Below are 20,900 nucleotides of genomic sequence, written 5' to 3' on the forward strand. Positions count from 1 at the left end.
TGAACGTGCGACATCGCTGAAAGCCGAACATTGGCCTGGCAGGAAGGGGGTGGTAGGCAAGTGGTTAAAGGGCTTTTCCCCCCTTCTGAAAGGTTGCCTACCCGATTTAAACAAACTAACAGTTGGGCTTTTGGCAAAAAAAGAAGACTAAAGCTCACTAATATATATATATATATACATACATACACACACACACACATACATACATATACACACACACATACATACATATACACACACACATACATACATATACACACACACATACATACATATACACACACACATACATACATATACACACACACATACATATACACACACACATACATACATATACACACACACATACATATACACACACACATACATACATACATATACACACACACACATACATATACACACACACATACATACATACATATACACACACACACATACATATACACACACACATACATATACACACACACATACATATACACACACACATACATATACACACACACATACATATACACACACACATACATATACACACACACATACATATACACACACATACATATACACACACATACATATACACACACATACATATACACACACATACATATACACACACATATATATATATATATATATATACACATACATACATAATATATATATATATACACACACACACACACACACACACACACACATACACCAAACTATATTTATATATATAAATAAAATATTATATATTATATATATATAAAATATTCTGACTTCTCTAGATTTATTAAAATTATTTAATATGAGGACCTAAAACTATCCTCTCAGTTTTTATCTAATCAGGGAGGCCCTTGTACTACATCGTTAGTACAGTGACAGTGTATATTTTTTGCACTAATGACGCTCTTAGTGTTACTGGTTCCCAGTGTCAGATTGACTGCCGTACTACCACATTCCCACTATAGGTCCCTGATCACCGCCATTACTAGCATAAAATTAAAAAAAAAAATTCCAGTATACACACACCATAGTTTGTAGACGCTATAACTTTTGTGCTTACCAAACAATATACGCTTACTGGGAATTTATTTTACCAAAACATGTAAAATACATTTCTGCCTAAATTTATGAAGAAATTAGATTTTTAAATTTTTTTTTACTGGATATGTTTTATAGCAGAAAGTAGAAGTTTTTTTTTTTTCCCAAAATTGACAGTCTGTTTATAGTGCAAAAAATAAAAAACCTAGTGGTGATCAAACACAACAAAAAAAAAAGCACTATTGGTGGGGAAAAGTTTTTACAAATTTTATTTATTTGTGCATGACCACGCAATTGTCAGTTAAAATAATGCAGTGCCGTATAGCAAAAAAAATGGCCTGGTCATTAAGGAGAGGTAAATCCTCTATGATCAAGATCAGATCAGTTGCGAGAACCCCAGCGGGGACTCCCGCGATCATCTATGAGTAGGCAGCAATGGGAAGCTGCAAGATCTTGCACCTAATTGCGCCCACTCACGCAGACTGCCCACATCAAGGGCTCATCACCCACACGTGATGGCTGCATTAGATGTTACATGCGAGTGGGCGCGATTAATTGGGAGAGCTGGCAGCTTCCCTTTCAACAGGGCTTACACGCAGCTAATCACGGACAGGGTGCATTCGCAAGTGTGAAGGCACCCTTGACTAAGTTTGACTTTTGCAAACAAAACAGCAGCCACTGATCCATGTGTTATTGAAAGCAGAATTTCCAGGGCTCAAAGTTCCTATTATCTTGTATGTAATAACATTAGCCGCTGTGCTCTCACCCTTCCTGGGCCACCGGTCCTGTAATATTGCCATTGTAGTTCATCTTTAACAGTAGCAGTGTCATTATGTAGTGGAAGAACTCCCGGTCTGCCCAATCTGATTGACAAGTCAGGAGAACCCAGATCTGTCCCATCCATACACACGATGAAATTGATTGGCAGACTATGTAAATGAAATGGCACACTTCTGATCAGCCACAACCCTGACCACTGATAACACTAATTCCCATTGCCTGATGGGAATTGCAGCTAAATAAAGTGGTGCTGAACAGTAACAGGAAGTGATGTCAGCACCCTATTGATCCTTGAACATAGCTGCATTCTCCCTCCTAATGTGATGACACCACGGGGGTGTCCTCAGGCCTCCTGGTGGTCAGAGTGACAAGGACAGGGGGTCTCAGCTTAGGACATTCCCACGCCCTGCAAGGAAGAGGGGGGGTTGGAGGCCAGGTTGTCTATGGTATAATAGGAGTCCTATTTCTGTGTGCTCTGTTTGCAGGTGAAAGCCAGGGAGAAGCCCAAGCCACTCTATGGGCCTAAAAAGATGTGCCCCTCATGTAGGGTACCCTCAAAGACACCTGGATGAAGGTGCTGTGTGGGTCTTGTATAGAGGGCCTTATTAGGGAAGAAGCTCCTTCCAAGGGTGACCTGGTTAAGTTAGAGAGCTGATGGCTACTTTAGGTCCCTGGGCTGCGTTGGTTGAGGAGGATCCATCTCTGGACTTAGATTCCCAGACAGACTCTGAATGGGAGGGTCCCTCGAGCGAGTCTATAGGCTCCTCTAGATATAAGTTGTCTCTGGAGGTCGATGACTTACTGGGAGCCATTTATGCTGAGGATAGAAAGCCCCTCACGTTGCATGATCAGATGTATCAGGGTATGGTGGACAGAAGCAGAGTCATCCCAGTCCACGAAGTTCTAGCAGAATCCATAAAGAACGGTGGCAGGATCAGGGGACAAAGCAGTTCTTTGCTAAATCTCTAAAACGCAGGTTCCCTTTTGACAAGGATTCGTCCACGGTGTGGAATAAGATGTACAGCGTTGCATGACTGCACAATTGTCAAAGCAACACAGCGCCACATCACAAAAGATGGCCTGGTCAGGAAGGGGGGTAAATCCTCTGGAGGGCAAGTGGTAAGGAAACTTAGTAATGAGGACCTTTGAAACAATCTCTGTTCAGCTTCAACCTTTCTAGGGCTCCTTAACAGAGGCGGTGTGACCTGTACAGTGTGAATAAGTGCCCTCCTTATCTGACTGGAGCCATGTGTTGGCAGCCCATTTTTCTTTATGGAGACGCAGCCACTCATCCCAATGTGACAGGCGTTCAGGAGCGGGTGAGCAGTCCTAAACGCACTGTCTGTGTACGGGGCACCTTACTCACCCGTAACATTAGAACAAATAGATGTGTCCATATAGCCAATGCGCTCCCATAAAGAAACATGGGCTGCTTCTATTCAGCTCCAGCCGCATAAGCAAGGCGTTCATTCACACTGTACAGGTCACAGCGGCCGTGTGAATGAGCCCTAAGTGTATATATAGACCTTTGCTAAAAAGAATGTTCATATCTGCCTGAAGCTCCACTTCAAATGGCATCCTTACTTGTCCTCGTCCGACACCTATAGAAGCCCTCGGTGGACTGGGGGGATCCGACTCCCGATTCTTCCACTCCTTCGCTTTATCAGCATACTTTTCTTTTTCTTCAACCGACAGCAACTACAATTTATAATCGGAGATAAAAGTAACGCTATTATATAGGAATGCAAACAGATACACTTCGAATGATTGGAGAAAATTAGAACTTAAAAAATATAGTCACAAACCTCCCCTCCCCCAATACCAACCCCCTTCCGGGCTGCACAGCATGGATCCCCCCACCAGATACAATCATGTGTCCCGCTCTTTCCAACTGAACTGCCACCAAGGCCCCCCTTCCTCTGGCAGCACAGCCATAAAGCCCCGCACCCAGGTGAAAGCAAACAGATTTTGCTTCCAAAATGCACTGCAACTGAACCCCAAGCCAGGGATGGCTTCATACACCCCCCCCCCCCGGATGCACAATAATAAAGCCCGCCACCCAGGTGCATGTGCAGTACCCCCCTCCCCCCCAGCAGCGGCAGAGCAATAGTGCTCCCTCACTCAGGTGCATCTGCAGATACAACCCCCCCTACACAGCAACAGGGTCCTTCCCTCACCTTCAGATTCCCCTATGGCTGCACAGCAACAGAGTTCCCCAAATAGGAAAACCTGCAGATACCCCCTTCAGTACCCCCTTGGCTGCAAAGCCATTGAGTGCTCCTCCTCAAGTGTATCTGCAAATTCCCCGCCAGTACCAACCTGATTTCACAGCCATAGGGCCCTTCTCCACCCAGGTACACCTTTCCCTAGCTGCACACAGCAATACAGCCACCACACTGGTGTGTCTACAGATACATCACTAGTTTCACCACCTCCCTTTCCCCTGGATGGCACAATAATAGAGCTCCCTCACCAAGGTACATCTGCAGGTACCCCCATGGGAGCTCAGCCATAGGGTTCTTCCCCCTCCCCCCACTCAGGTACCCACCTAATACAACTGCACAGGCAAAGACATGCACTCCCCTCCCACAAATACTCCCCAAATGCACAATGAACCCCTTCAGTAAACCTGCAGATACCCCCAGTAGCCCCCAACTGCAATGGCACTGCAGTCTCCTCCCCCCAAAATACCCTTTGAATCACCTGTAGATGCCCCCAGTATCCCTTTGAGCAAAGTATCCCCCTCCCCACCACCCATTACTCATCTGCTGATACCTCTGCAGACCTGGTCCTAAGATGGTCCCCCCTCCCCCCACCTGATCTCTCCCCCCCCCCCCGGGTTCACCCATAGCCATAGATGCCATTGAGTTAATCTCCTACAAGAAATAAAACTAACAGAGCTACAGCCATGTACACCCTCGGGCAACCCCTCCACCCTCGGGCAACCCAGCCCCCACCACATACACCCTCGGGCAACCCAGCCCCCTCCACATACACCCTCGGGCAACCCAGCCCCCTCCACATACACCCTCGGGCAACCCAGCCCCCTCCACATACACCCTCGGGCAACTCCTCCCTCTCCACATACACCCTCGGGCAACCCCTCCACATACACACTCGATCAACCCCTCCCTCTCCACATACAACATGCCCTCCAGAAGTTATAGTGTTTACAACTGGCGGTATAGATACTGGGATTTTTTTTTTCCCTACTAGTAATGGAGGCGATCAGCGACTTTTAGCGGGACTGCGCCGGGCATTCTGACACTTTAGGGGGCGGGAACTAACTTGGTGTCACTGAGATCCCCAGTGACACCAATACAGTGATCAGTGCTAAAAACAGCACTGAAACTGGGCAGGAAAGGGTTAATGTGAGGGGTGATTAAAGGGTTGTGTGTAGAGACTGTTTTACTAGGGGGCGGGGGTGTGTGCTTAGCCATCCCGAGAAGTGTGCTCGAGATGACAGGGAGGAAGATTGTAAACAAAACAGTCTTCCTTCCTGTCAGTGATTGTTGGTAATCACCGACTGGGACCTGGTGATTGACATCTGTGGTCGCGAATGGCGGTGCAGGTAGGGCCCGTGCACCCCCTACCCAGAAATGCAAAAATCATGTCTATATACACACGAGATTTTGCGCACCGGTGCCGCCGTGTAGCAGTATATCTGCTGTACGGCGGCGGGTAAGCGATTAAAACAAGTACAACATTTTTTTATTTTTTATAAATGTAAGTTACACCCAAGTATATAACCCCCCAAAATTTTTCAAGGCCCCCCCCCCATATGTACACACAAACGTAAAAGCACATGCTGGGGCGCCTACACATGAAACCGACGACTGCGATGCACGTTACATATCGCCGCGCACACCAGAATGAGAGCAATACTTCTAGCACCAAACCTCCTCCGTACACTATACTGATGACCTAGAAGGGGCTCTAAAAACATCGCCTATAGAAAATATAGGGTACTAAAGTTTGTTGCCGTTTCAAGAGCACATGCAAATTTAAGGTTTGACATGTTGGATATCTATTTACGCGATACAACCTCATCTGTTATATTTTACAAAAAAAAAAAAAAAAAGAATGGATAATTTGTTTTTTGTGCCCTAAAATTACCTTAAGTGTATTTTTCACTGAAGTATAAAAAATTAAAAAAATATTGCTCGACTACATTTTGGATCTCTATGGTTTATGCAGCATATCTTCACACAAAATGAGCAACGACCAGAGAGGAGTATATCAATATAACAGCTGCATTTTTGGAGCGGCCACTCTTTTTTTCAGCTTTTCTTACTCTCCATGTCTGTCTCTTTTCTGAGAGCTTGCAGTCTAATCAATTATATATTCATAGAATGGAATTACCAGGGTGGATAAAAATCAATGATTTAAAAAAAAAAAAAAGAAAAAAAAAATCAGATTTTTTTAATTTAAATTTTTTTAAAATTTAAATCGGATTTTTTTTAAATACAATGCTTTTTGAGGAAAATATATTACCATCCAAAGATTATTCCATCATGAAATAAAGATTAGTTTTTTTAATTATGTAGAATAAGGCTGTATATGTTTAATTTTTTTGGTAAATAAATTCCATGAATCCATTCACAATGTCATGCTCTTCCAGAGGTTTTTGTAAGATTATTGGGCAGTTTCTCTGCCTACAAGATATTATCACAGATGTTCGGTTTACTTTTGCAGTTCTCAAAACTGAATTTGACTCAGCGGAGATCACATGCCTCTTCTTCACAGCAAAAATGTTATAATATGAACAGAGTTAAGAAAAAGACCTTCATCCTAACTTCTACAAACCTATGAATACAGAATCAACCCCTTCACTGCTAAGTTTCAAGAAGTTCAGTGAATAGAACAGAAACAATATTTTTCTGATTGTTTGGAGTGGAATAGATCTGCACAAGAAGAAAGTGAAACTAAGTGTGAGGAGGAAGGGGCTGACAGTCTAAGTTTCTTAAAATATATAGATTTCGTTTAGCCAAATTAGTTACCAAACACGGATGTTTAAGCAAATCACATATGCTGGAATGTTATTGTTTCAGTTGAATAAATCTATTTAAATTGTTATTATTAAGGTAATGATTATTTTTCTCCTTCCTAAGTACAACAGAAAAGTTGTCCAAATATGAATGATTAACCTATTAAACTGGGGATAAAAAAACTAATATGAAAAGTTGTTATTCTAAAAATCTTCATCTACTTGTATATTAAAGTTATACCACCAAGAATTAGTCTTTATGTAGAAAACTAGGATTTAAATCAAGCCTTACTGACTAGTGATTTAAATCAAATCCACCCTGGTAATTACCAAAGATTTATATGGATAACGTTTGATTCATTGGATCCATGGGCACCACCTCTGATCCATAATTTTCTTTTATATTGGGTTGTTATTGTGTTTGTGTGTCATTTTAATCAAAGGATTGATTTGGCTGTCAATGTTTAATCACAGTTGAGATTCCTTTTTTCAGATACTTTGGGTTTGAGATGTTGAGCAAGAGCCATCTTTTGTGTAGAGTATTTTTGCATTTTTTACTGAAATGTTGCATTTCCTAGACCTTTGTGATAATATCGTGTGACATAAAAAATTGGAACTACCACTATCTTATTCTCTAGGGTCTCTGATTTCAGAAAATATATCGTGTTTTGGAGTTTTGTGTAATCATCAAGGTCTTAAATTATTTTTTAAACGTGCAAAAACAGCTCTGGCAGCAAAAGGGAAAAAGGATAAGCCGGACACTCCCCTTTCCTGACAAGCAGCCAACCAGTGCTCATTACACTGCAAGGTCTCTCCCCTCCCTGCTAGTCCCCGGGTGCGGTGCTGGAGACAGGCAGGGAGGGGAGGAGGAGGTAAACAGCGCAATGTTAACAATATTAACTGTTTAAGTCGCCATAAATCCCCTTTCATTTTTAAAAGCCCCAAACATTACATAAGGCACCTCCGATATAAATACGGTTTTGGTTAAAATGTATTTAATTTTAACAGGACAAGTAGATTGGGGCACCGATTTAGACCCTGGACAAGTAGCTTGTTTCAAAAATGTCAACACCGCTGCATATACACCCTTGGGTAACCCCCCTCCCCTCCATATACACCCTCTGCAATCCTCTCCATTTCTCCTCCATATACACCCTCAGGTAGCCCCCTCCCCTCCTCCGTATACACCCTCGGGTAGCCCCTCCTCCATATACACCCTCGGGTAGCACCCCCTCCTCCTCCGTATACACCCTCGGGTAACCCCCCCTCCTCCGTATACACCCTCGGGTAACCCCCCCTCCTCCGTATACACCCTCGGGTAACCCCCCCTCCTCCGTATACACCCTCGGGTAGCCCCTCCTCCGTATACACCCTCGGGTAGCACCCCCCCCTCCTCCGTATACACCCTCGGGTAACCCCCCCTCCTCCGTATACACCCTCGGGTAGCCCCCCCTCCTCCGTATACACCCTCGGGTAGCCCCCCCCTTCCGTATACACCCTCGGGTAACCCCCTCTCCCGTATACACCCTCGGGTAACCCCCTCTCCCCCTCCACATACACCCTCGGGTAACCCCCTCTCCTCCTCCACATACACCCTCGGGTAACCCCCCCTCCTCCACATACACCCTCGGGTAACCCCCCCTCCTCCACATACACCCTCGGGTAACCCCCCCTCCTCCACATACACCCTCGGGTAACCCCCTCTCCTCCACATACACCCTCGGGTAACCCCCTCTCCTCCACATACACCCTCGGGTAACCCCCCCTCCTCCACATACACCCTCGGGTAACCCCCCCTCCTCCACATACACCCTCGGGTAACCCCCCCTCCTCCACATACACCCTCGGGTAACCCCCCCTCCTCCACATACACCCTCGGGTAACCCCCTCTCCTCCATATACACCCTCGGGTAACCCCCTCTCCTCCATATACACCCTCGGGTAACCCCCTCTCCTCCATATACACCCTCGGGTAACCCCCTCCCTTCCATATACACCCTCGGGTAACCCCCTCCCTTCCATATACACCCTCGGGTAACCCCCTCTCCTCCATACACACCCTCTGCAATCCTACCCCCCAGGCCGCGCTCACCGCCCAGTCCCCGGAGCAGAGTGGAATGGCGTCCTTCACCCCGGACACCTCCAGCCCCCTCCGCCGCAGCACCGGGATCATCTCCAGGGCGAAGAAGAAGTAGGCGTTCCGCGAGGCTTTCTTGTTAGGCATGGCGACTTCTCAGCTCCGCACAGGACCAGACCTCACCCGCGTCACGTGACCCCGCCTTCTCCCACCAGGCCCTGCGTCAGTCTGCGGAGAAAGGGCGCCAAATCCGGGTCACGTGAGCCAAGGCAGCGTCTCCGGCTGTTGGGCGCCGAACCCAACCCTCATAGTGTGAGTTACCTCAGGACTGCCTGAGCGGGATTTGTGATCAGATCTGGATGGAGAATTGATTAGACAGGATGATTATCTGCAGACAGGCTGTACGCATTGTGAGGAAGTGGGGGTCAGCTTTTGATGCCCCCCCTCCGTTTTTTCTATGGTAATGGAGAGGCCTTCAGAAATGTTCCAACATTTCAATATTTCTGGTGATCCTGCTATATGATGTGCCCCATGGATACTCTGGGGGCTTCCCCATCTCTGTCACCCCCCTCTCCTTTGGATGCTACAGCACTGCTCCAACAACCAATGACACTGTGTGACCCAGGAACCAATCATCCTGTTTTCTTGTGGTTGCTAGGGACAACAGTGCATCATTGGCTGCTAGGACATCAGAGGTTGTACATCTTTGGTTGCCAGGATACAGGCAATTGTATATCTTTGGTTGTCAGGACCAGGGTCGGACTGACCATTTGGAAACTCGGGCATTGCCTGAGGGCCCGGGGTCAGTAGGGGGCCCCATGAGATGCCCCTGGTACCTTTTTCATAGGCTTTTTTGAGTTTTGGCAAGGACACAGGGGCCCCATGAGTTGTCAGTCCGCCCCTGGTCAGGACACAGTCAATTGTACATCTTTGGTTGTCAGGACACAGGCAGCTGTAGGTCATTGATTGGTAGGACACAGGTGGCTGGACTGCATAGCTACACTTTTATGAATGCCTAGGAATCAATGTTGCTGTGCAGCTGTATGTCATTGGTTGCTAGGACACAGGCAGCTGTTTGTTACTTGTTGCGAGGATACAGGCAGCTGTACATCATTAGTTGCTAGGACACAAGTGGCTGGGCTGCACAGCATTATTGGTTGCTATGGTGGAGGTGACACCAATAATCTAGGAACCAATAATACTGTAAATCACTGGTTGCTAGGACACAGGCAGCTGTATGCCATTGGTTGCTAGGACACAGGCAGCTGTATGCCATTGGTTGCTAGGACACAGGCAGCTGTATGCCTTTGGTTACAGGACACAGCTGCATATCAGTGGTTGCAAGGACACAGGCAGCTGCATATCAGTGGTTGCCAGGACGCAGACAGCTGCATATCAGTGGTTGCCAGGACGCAGGCAGCTGCACATCAGTGGTTGCTAGGACAAGCAGCTGTACATCTTTGGTTTCCAGGACACGGGAAGCTGCACATCAGTGGTTGCTAGGACAAGCAGCTGTACATCTTTGGTTTCCAGGACACAGGAAGCTGCACATCAGTGGTTGCTAGGAAACAGGCAGCTGTATGTCATTAGTTGCTAGGACACAGGTGGTACAGCATCATTGGTTTCTATGGTGCAGGTGGCACCAATGATGCTGTAAATCACTAGTTCCTTGGACACAGGTATGTCTTTGTTTGCAAGGACACAGGCAGATGTACATCAGTGGTTACTAGGGCACAGAAGGCCCAGATAGTTTTATTCCAAAAAATACAGCTTCAGCCCTTTTAGGACTTCGGATTCTGAATGAGAAAGACAGGTGAAGAGAGCCAAACAGTGTCATTGGTTGTTATGGTGCAGGTGGTGCCAGTGACCTAGGGGTTGTACATCTTTGGTTGCTAGGCAGCTGGCTTGCACAACTTAGTTGGTATGGTGCAGTCAGCACCATTGACCTAGGAATCAATGATTTGCAGCTGTACATCATTGGTTGCTTGGGTACAGGTGGCTGGGCTGCATAGCATCATTGGTTGGTATAGTGCAGGGGGCAACAGTGACCTAGGAATCAATCAAAATATATAGAAAACTTGCGCCAAAGGAATAAATGAAAAATAAATGCTGCTGTTCAGAAATTGACTAAACATCAAAATATAGTCATAAAAGTGATACAACGCAAATATAAATAATAAAATTGTGAAAAATGTACATATTAAAAGTCCAACAATAAAGTCCCAAATTAGAGTCCAATGTCCAAAAAATGTGTGAAGAAAATATTTTATAGAACTGTAACTCAAACTTCAAAAATTTCCCAGCATGTTCACGTCTTCTGTGGAAAAAAAAAACATTTTTGATTCACACTCACCAAATACTGTGAATTCCCAGGCTAATATAGCTTTAAGAGACCAAAAGACAAGCCTGCAGGTGGGGTGGGGTGTCCTCAGTTGTAATACTCTCTAAGCGATTTCTCACTGACTCCTTCCCAGATATTTCCACATATAGCGATAAAACATAAAAGAAAAGATGCCAATGATATATTACTATATAACGAAAAAATATATATATATAAAGTGCCAAAAAACCTTCCTTACACTCACATAAGGTGGTTAGACACCAATTTTCATGGAATTTTATGCCTCCCAATCAGAGATGATAATCCATCCTTACCTTCCTCCAAGCTCTCACTCATGGTTGGATGGATGGATGGATAGGGGTACTTTGTGACCAGCTTGTAACTCTCAAGCCTTCGCCAATAATTCCTCCTTAATTTACCCCAAATTCACTCTCATGGATGGATGAAAAATGCAAAAGAAAGGATACCAATATGGCGCCATATTGCGTCCTTTCGGGCATGTGCAGTTTGCGCTCTTGCAGAGTCGCGCAGCGGCGCGATCTGTCACTGGCCGTGTACCTCGGACACGGCCGATGACAGATCTGAGTACCGGCCCTGTTGCTGGTACCATGTGACCTGCTGTGACCAATCACAGCAGGTCACATGACAGTTGTGTAAAATGGATGGCTTCATTCATGCCATCCATTGTGTACTAGTGTGTCTAGCTGTGAATGGTCACAGCGATCACATGCACAAGCTGGGCCAATCACAGCCCAGCTGTGTCATGTGATTAGCCGTGGCCAAATCACAGCTAAGCACAAAAAAAAAAAACCCTGAATGAATCGATGTCATTCAGGTAACTGCTTGCTTATAGCAAAGTAATTCTTTGCTATAAGCAAATTGTGTAAAAAACATAAATAAAAAAATACTGATCACTTCCCCAAAGTAGTACAATGTTACTATGGTAACATTATACTACTTTGGTCATAGTGAAATATGAAAAAAAAATCTTAAAAAAAGAAAATGTAATAAAAAATTAAAAATAATAAAAAAATATATATAATTATTTTTTTTCATACTGTCACCAGTCAGTGTCCCTGATCACCGCCATGCCAGTTATATGATGACGCTGTACTGCACTGGTGACAGCATGTAACCAAAAAATAGTGAAAATAATTTTTTAAATTTTCCGAAAAATTATGACAAAAAAATACAACTTCAAAAAACTCGCCATTCCTCTTATGAAGTACGTCGGACTGTCTACTCTGCAAAAAGGGGTCATTTGGGGGATATCTGTACTGTTCTGACATTTGGGGGATATCTGTACTGTCCTGACATTTGGGGGATATCTGTACTGTCCTGACATTTGGGGGATATCTGTACTGTTCTGACATTTGGGGGATATCTGTCCTGTCCTGACATTTGGGGGATATCTGTACTGTTCTGACATTTGGGGGATATCTGTACTGTCCTGACATTTGGGGGATATCTGTCCTGTCCTGACATTTGGGGGATATCTGTACTGTCCTGACATTTGGGGGATATCTGTCCTGTCCTGACATTTGGGGGATATCTGTCCTGTCCTGACATTTGGGGGATATCTGTACTGTTCTGACATTTGGGGGATATCTGTACTGTCCTGACATTTGGGGGATATCTGTCCTGTCCTGACATTTGGGGGATATCTGTACTGTCCTGACATTTGGGGGATATCTGTACTGTTCTGACATTCTTGGACCTCAAGAAATTAGATTGGCTGTCAGTACTTCAGGATTGATCAATATTCAGATCTATACCATAGTTTGTGAACTCTATAACTTTCCTACAGACTAAATAATACATCCTAATTTGGGTTATTTTCACCAAAGACATGTAGCAGAATACATCTCGGCCTAAATTTATGAAGAACAATTATTTATTTGTAAACTTTTATAACACAAACAAAAACGTTTTTTTTTTTTTAATTTTTGGTATTTTTTTGTTAATTTAGCAAAAAATAAAAACCCCAGCGGTGATTAAATACCACCAAAAGAAAGCTCTAGTTGTGTGAAGAAAATGATAAAATTTTAGTTTGGGTACAATGTTGTATGACCGCGCAATTGTCATTCAAAGTGTGAGAGCGCTGAAACCTGAAAATTGGCCTGGGCAGGAAGGGGGTAAAAGTGCCCGGTATGGAAGTGGTTATATATATATTTTTTTGTTATATAGTAATATATCATTGGCATCTTTTCTTTTATGTTTTATCGCTATAGGTGGAAATATCTGGGAAGGAGTCAGTGAGAAATCGCTTAGAGAGTATTACAACTTCTGAGGACACCCCACCCCACCTGCAGGCTTGTCTTTTTGTCTCTTAAAGCTATATTAGCCTGGGAATTCACAGTATTTGGTGAGTGTGAATCAAAAATGTTTTTTTTTCACAGAAGATGTGAGCATGCTGGAAAATTTATGAAGTTTGAGTTACAGTTCTATAAAATATTTTTTTCACACATTTTTGGGACATTATACTTTAATTCGGGACTTTAATATATACATTTTTCACGATTTTATTTGTATTATTTGCACTGTATCACTTTTATGAATGCCTAGGAATCAATGTTGCTGTGCAGCTGTATGTCATTGGTTGCTAGGACACAGGCAGCTGTTCGTTACTTGTTGCTAGGATACAGGCAGCTGTACATCATTAGTTGCTAGGACACAAGTGGCTGGGCTGCACAGCATTATTGGTTGTTATGTTGCAGGTGGTACTAGAGACCTAGGAACTAATGATGCTGTGTGGCTGTACATCATTGGTTGCTAGGACAGAGGCAGCTGTACGTCATTGATTGCTAGGACACAGGTCTGGTATGACCTCAGCACTACCCTCCACTGAGTACCACCAGAGGCGGTCCCATCATTTTACCTCATTTTAGGAATGACTTGTATACAGTCATGGCCAAAAATATTGGCACCCCTGAATTTCTGTCAGATAATGCACCACCTTGCCCAGAAAAGTGTTGCAGTTACAAATGTTTCGGCGTTCTCATGTTTATTTCTTTTATTTTGTATTGGTATGACACAAAAAAGTAGAGAAACAAAAAGCCAAATCTGACACATTCCACGCAAATCCCTAAAATGGACTGGACAAAATTGTTGGCACCTTAAGAATGTAAGAAATAATTGCATTCAAAGTTTGTGATTCTTCTGTAATTTGTAATTAAACTCACCTGTATCAAGGAATAGGTGCTGACATTATAGAAAACACACCAGCAACCAGTTCAAAGGGTGAAAAATTGACTCAACCTTTCTGTGGTGTGTCTCTGTGTGCCACATGGAGCATGGAGAAGAGAAAGAGCAGCAAAGATTTGTCTGAGGATTTGAAAACAAAAATTGTGGAAAGGCATGGACAATCTCAAGGTTACAAGGCCATCTCCAGACATCTTAATGTTCCTGTGTCCACTGTGCACAACATTGTCAAGAATTTTCCAGCCCATTGCACTGTAGCTAACCTCCCTGGATGTGGACGAAATAAGAAAATGATCAAAGATTGCAACGATGGATTATTCAAATGGTGGATAAAGAACCTCAATCAACTTCCAGACAAACTTAACCTGACCTTCAGGCGCAGGGTACAACTGTGTCATCTCACGCTATACATAGTTTTATCGTTAGTCTGGCTGAAAAAAGACAAAAGTCCATTCAGTTCAACCATTAAAAAAAAAAAAAAAGTTATAATCCTACACCCACAGTTGATCCAGAGGAATGCAAAAAAACCCAGCAAAGCATGATCCAATTTGCTCCTGCTGGGGAAAAAATTCCTTCCTGATCCCCCGAGAGGCAATCGGATATTCCCTGGATCAGCTTTACCTATAAATGTTATATCCAGTTATATTCTGTGTATCCAAGAAAGAATCCAGGACTTTTTTAAAGCAATCCACTGAGCTGGCCAGAACCAACTCTTGAGGGAGTCTATTCCACATTTTCACAGCTCTCACTGTGAAGAAACCTTTCAGTGTTTGGAGATTATATTTCTTTTCCTCCAGATGTAAAGAGCGCCCCCTTGTCCTCTGTGATGACCTCAGGGTGAATAACTCTACACCGAGTTCACTATATGAACCACTGATGTATTTATACATGGAGATCATATCCCCCCTTATGTATTATACATGGAGATCATATCCCCCCTTATGTATTATACATGGAGATCATATCCCCCCCTTATGTATTATACATGGAGATCATATCCCCCCTTATGTATTATACATGGAGATCATATCCCCCCTTATGTATTATACATGGTGATCATATCCCCCCTTATGTATTATACATGGAGATCATATCCCCCCTTATGTATTATACATGGAGATCATATCCCCCCTTATGTATTATACATGGAGATCATATCCCCCCTTATGTATTATACATGGAGATCATATCCCCCCCTTATGTATTATACATGGAGATCATATCCCCCCTTATGTATTATACATGGAGATCATATCCCCCCTTATGTATTATACATGGAGATCATATCCCCCCCCCTATCTATTATACATGGAGATCATATCCCCCTTATGTATTATACATGGTGATCATATCCCCCCTTATGTATTATACATGGAGATCATACCCCCCTTATGTATTATACATGGAGATCACATCCCCCTTATGTATTATACATGGATATCCTATCTCCCCCCCCTATGTATTATACATGGAGATCATATCCCCCCTTATGTATTATACTTGGAGATCATATCCCCCCCTAATGTATTATACATGGTGATCATATCCCCCCTTATGTATTATACATGGTGATCATATCCCCCCCTTATGTATTATACATGGAGATCATATCCCCCCTTATGTATTATACATGGAGATCATATCCCCCCTTATGTATTATACATGGTGATCATATCCCCCCTTATGTATTATACATGGAGATCATATATCCCCTTATGTATTATACATGGAGATCATATATCCCCTTATGTATTATACATGGAGATCATATCCCCCCTTATGTATTCTACATGGAGATCATATCCCCCCTTATGTATTCTACATGGAGATCATATCCCCCCTTATGTATTATACATGGAGATCATATCCCCCCTTATGTATTATACATGGAGATCATATATCCCCTTATGTATTATACATGGAGATCATATATCCCCTTATGTATTATACATGGAGATCATATCCCCCCTTATGTATTCTACATGGAGATCATATCCCCCCTTATGTATTCTACATGGAGATCATATCCCCCCTTATGTATTATACATGGAGATCATATCCCCTCTTATGTATTATACATGGAGATCATACCCCCCTTATGTATTATACATGGAGATCATATCCCCCCTTATGTATTATACATGGAGATCATATCCCCCTTATGTATTATACTTGGAGATCATATCCCCCCCTAATGTATTGTACATGGTGATCATATCCCCCCTTATGTATTATACATGGAGATCATATCCCCCCTTATGTATTATACATGGAGATCATATCCCCCTTATGTATTATACATGGAGATCATATCCCCCCTTAATCTCCTCTTCTCAAGAGAGAATAAATTCAGTTCCCCTAATCTTTCCTCATACCTGAGCTTCTCCAGTTCCCCAATGTTCTTTTTGTGAATTGGTGCCCAAAACTGAACTGCGTATTCCAGATGAGGTATAACTAATGATTTGCACCGGGGGAAATGATATCTCTCTCTGGATGAATTACTATGGGGGATGTATTTTCAGTTTTAAAAATATGGCTCTCAAAATAAATTTCAATCGTGGTTTTGGCGAGATTTGGCTCAGTTGAAAAAAAAGGTTGCCCACCACTGCACTAGGCCTCCTGGCAGCCTTCCTCCTCCAGCCTCACATCTTCCTACTCTTCTTCCACCCGACTCCTCACACTCCTGCTACTGAGCAGGCTCCTACACTTTTAAGGGAGTCCCCGCCCCTTTCCAGTCCTTCTGTTGGGGATTGGCTTAGGTCCTTCAAACGTGCAGCCAGCCACTGCTCAGATCCACCCATTGCCTCCAAGGCCCTCCTCTGACAGCCTCAGAGCAGGGGGAAATTCCAGAGGGGCTGGCCTGCAGAGTCTCTCAGTCCTGAGCACAATTTGACCCTTCTGTCTATTACACCTGAGCAGCTAACCAGCTCCTGTCTAATAATTAGGATCTAGCTCCCCCTAGATAAACTAGGAGGGTGCAACACAAACAGAAGAAATAAACATGAGAATGCCTAAACATTTGTAATTGCGACAATTTTCTGGGCGAAGCCATGCATTATCTGACAGAAATACTGGGGTGCCAATATTGTTGGCCATGACTGTATATATTACTATACGTTGGTATGACAGTGTGATTCACATGTGCCACAAAAATATGTTTTTTTTTTTAAAGAGAATTTGGTCAGGTGAATTGCACATGTTCTCTTTCTAGGTCAGCCCCTCCCCAACTAATATTGTTCTTTATCGGTCAGGGCCCTCAGCCTAATCCCAGTCTATGGTGGAGCTCACACAAGATGAAAGCTAAAGCTTGTCACTTGAGCAGAAAACTGACCTTCGGCCTTCCCTTCAGTCAGTTGCCCGGGTTCCTGTCCTTTACTGAAATACTTTACTCTGATTTATGATCCTGCTTTATGCTACTTGGTACTCTACAGGACAATGCCTGAAGTCACTCTCACCTAGGCACACCAGGCTGGAGTGGAGACAAGTATTTTTTCATTATTAGCATTTTGAGATGGGAGCTAGGTCTAACTAAATAACTATGTAAGGCCTGGGAAACGACTGCTGGGGAGGGCATGGAAACAGTACACTGGTGTCTATAGTGGGGATCCCTGGCTGGCCAGACCAGCGTGACATTGCAGAATTTCTCTTGCAAAAGGATCGATTCCATGGAATAGATACATGTCACTATGACCCCCCGGTTAAGCCTGTTTCTGCTCAGTTGTCACTGCAACAGGATCACTAGTGTAACATAGGCCTAAACTTAAAGCTGCAATTTTTGGGGGGACTGAGTGGGGAATAGTTAAAACTCCTGTATTTTTTTTTCTTCTGTATATCTGATCGGGAAGAATTTACTTCAATTTCTGTCGCAACTACACAACAGGAAGTGAGAGGAAATATCTCCAAAGTAAGTGGAAGTTCCTTAGTTCTCACAGAGGATCTAACCCCTTCCCTCTCAATAGATAATTAAAAAATGAAAAATGGTTTGCCTTTAGAGATATGCATCAAAACATATCGGCTGAAAACATTATCGGCAAAATGCTGATAGGAAAAAAGGTGCCGATAATGGTGCCGATACATGCAAAGTCGTGTCTCATAGACTTTCATGCAAAAACGCCCCCCAGTGACTTCAATGAAAATTGTGTCTCATAGACTTTCATGCAAAGTTGCATCCTCATTAACATCAATGTAAAAATGCCCCTTAGTGACTTCAATGTAAAATCGTGTCTCATAGACTTTCATGCAAAAATGCTACCTAGTGACTTCAATGCAAATTCTTGTCTAATAGACTTTCAGGCAAAGTCGCGTACCTATTGACTTTAATGCAAAAACACCCCCTAGTGACTTCAGTGCAGAATCGCGTCTCATGGACTTTCATGCAGAGTTGCGTCTCATGGACTTTAATGCAAAAATGTCCCCTTTGTGATTTCAATGCAAAATCACGTCCCATAGATTTTCATACACAATTGTGTCCCCATTGACATCAATACAAAAACGCCCCCTAGTGACTTCAGTGCAAAATCGCGTCTCATAGACTTTCATGCAGAGTCGCATCCCTGTTGACTTTAATGCAAAAAAATGCCCCCTTTGTGATTTCAATACAAAATCGCATCCCATAGACTTTCATAAACAATCGTGTCCCCATTGACTTCAATACAAAAACACCACCTAGTAACTTCAATGCAAAAAAATGCCCCCTTTGTGTGATTTCAATGCAAAATCGCGTCCCATAGACTTTCATAAACAATCGTGTCCCCATTGACTTCAATACAAGAACACCTCCTAGTGACTTCAATGCAAAATTGCCAGCCACATTAATAAAAAATTTTTTAAAAATGTAAAAACCATCCGTTTCGGTTTTAGGCCAAGTGCATCCTGAGTTTTCGTTTTCAACACCAGAATTTTAATTTCGGGGCACCACTAATTTTAAAGGTTATAGCCATAGTTAGGGTGTAACATGAAATATAATACCATTCCCGAACACCTCTCCCTTGAATTGGACCCCCCCATTCCCTAATTGCAGGGTTCCTCTCTCTGCATGCTTCTGGTTTTTTAGGGATCAGTGAATAGATAGACCAGAAGTCCCATCTGCCGCCATGGCGGAGGGACTCCTTGATCTCAGTGGAGCACTTATAGTCCATTGTTTACTTCCTCCAGCTCTGTGACAAAAAGTCTGTACCGAGGTGATGCTGCAGGATCCTGTGCATTACACCCCCCCCCCCCCATCCACTGATTGCATTTGCAGTTCTCTGCAGGCCTGAATGCAAAGAATAATAAATGCAATTTTTCTTTTTTATTATTGTGGTATTTTTTTGTGTCTTTATAGTACACACAGACTTGGAATGATTTTATGTCCTTTTAGGCCAGATCAAGTGACAAGTTGTAGGGGTATCTTCAGACAGCTGGGAAGATGATCAGGCAGACAAGTTAGGACAAATTGGCTTCAAGGGTGACAACCTACTGCTATTCTGTGGTAAAAAGTAATGAATTTTATTTCAGTAGACTTATCTTTTGGGTGCTTTTAAAGTGACACAAAACTCTGGGTTTAAAAAATATATATCAATTCATACATAACAGAATCTAATATATAGGTGAGCGCTGGCGATATCTGGGGAGCAGCTAGCACACAAGGTGAAGGTAACAATCCCCTACAATAGTATATGTAAGAAAGTGCAGCACTAAAAAAAAATAATAATTGCGGAATGGTTAAGTGCAACACAATAAAGTGCAAAAAACATTGGTAAATGCGAAATCTAAAATTCAAACAATATGGTAAAGTGCATCATGAATGTAATGAGCTGAGTGAAACAGTAAAGCGCATCAAGTAAAAGCATGAAAATATCAACTAAACAGCTCAAAAAGCAAATGCCAAACAATAAAGTGTATGACGGGCAGAATCTAAATACAATAATGTCCGTGGTGATCCATGAAGTAAAGTGCAGTAGTAAATGATGATACAATATAAAATCAGAGATCTATAGATAGGATAAAACTCTACATCAATGTCTGTAGTTAAACGTGCTATTTATATAGTCAAATATCCATAAATGGAAGTCATTGTCCGTGAAACCATAAGGCGCAGTAAAATGAAGGTGCAGAGTGCAAATGTGTTGATGATCACACAAAGGAATCCACCACCTCTCTTGGATGTACACTCACCAGATGAAAACAGGTAACAGGCAATCAAGCATTAAACTTCTGAGAATGGAAGGCGGCCAAGGTGTTAAACCAGACCAAATTCGTCCTAGGCAAAGGGTTAAACCGGACCAAATTCGTCCTAGGCAAAGGGTTAAACCGGACCAAATTCGTCCTGGGCAAAGGGATAAACCGGACCAAATTCGTCCTGGGCAAAGGGATAAACCGGACCAAATTCGTCCTGGGCAAAGGGTTAAACCGGACCAAGTTCGTCCTGGGCAAAAGGGTTAAACCGGACCAAATTCGTCCTGGGCAAAGGAATAAACCGGACCAAATTCGTC

At 43.2% G+C, this 20,900-nt stretch overlaps 1 protein-coding gene across 1 annotated transcript in view; it reads right to left on the bottom strand.

The window, feature by feature from the left end:
* The window catches only part of MAEL (maelstrom spermatogenic transposon silencer), a 46,016-nt gene extending 36,984 nt beyond the window's left edge, over positions 1 to 9,032 (bottom strand). The window contains exons 1-2 of the mRNA XM_089660824.1: positions 8,901 to 9,032; positions 3,406 to 3,519 (exon numbers count right to left, since the gene is read on the bottom strand). Of these exons, the coding sequence (XP_089516950.1) occupies positions 3,406 to 3,519; positions 8,901 to 9,032 (246 nt within the window). The remainder of the gene's footprint in view (positions 1 to 3,405; positions 3,520 to 8,900) is intronic.
* Between the last annotated feature and the right edge of the window lie 11,868 nt (positions 9,033 to 20,900).

The sequence above is a fragment of the Staurois parvus genome, unplaced genomic scaffold (assembly GCF_062004578.1).
Source record: "Staurois parvus isolate SC_StPar_1 unplaced genomic scaffold, SC_StPar_1.0 ptg001283l, whole genome shotgun sequence".
Lineage (NCBI taxonomy): Eukaryota > Metazoa > Chordata > Amphibia > Anura > Ranidae > Staurois > Staurois parvus.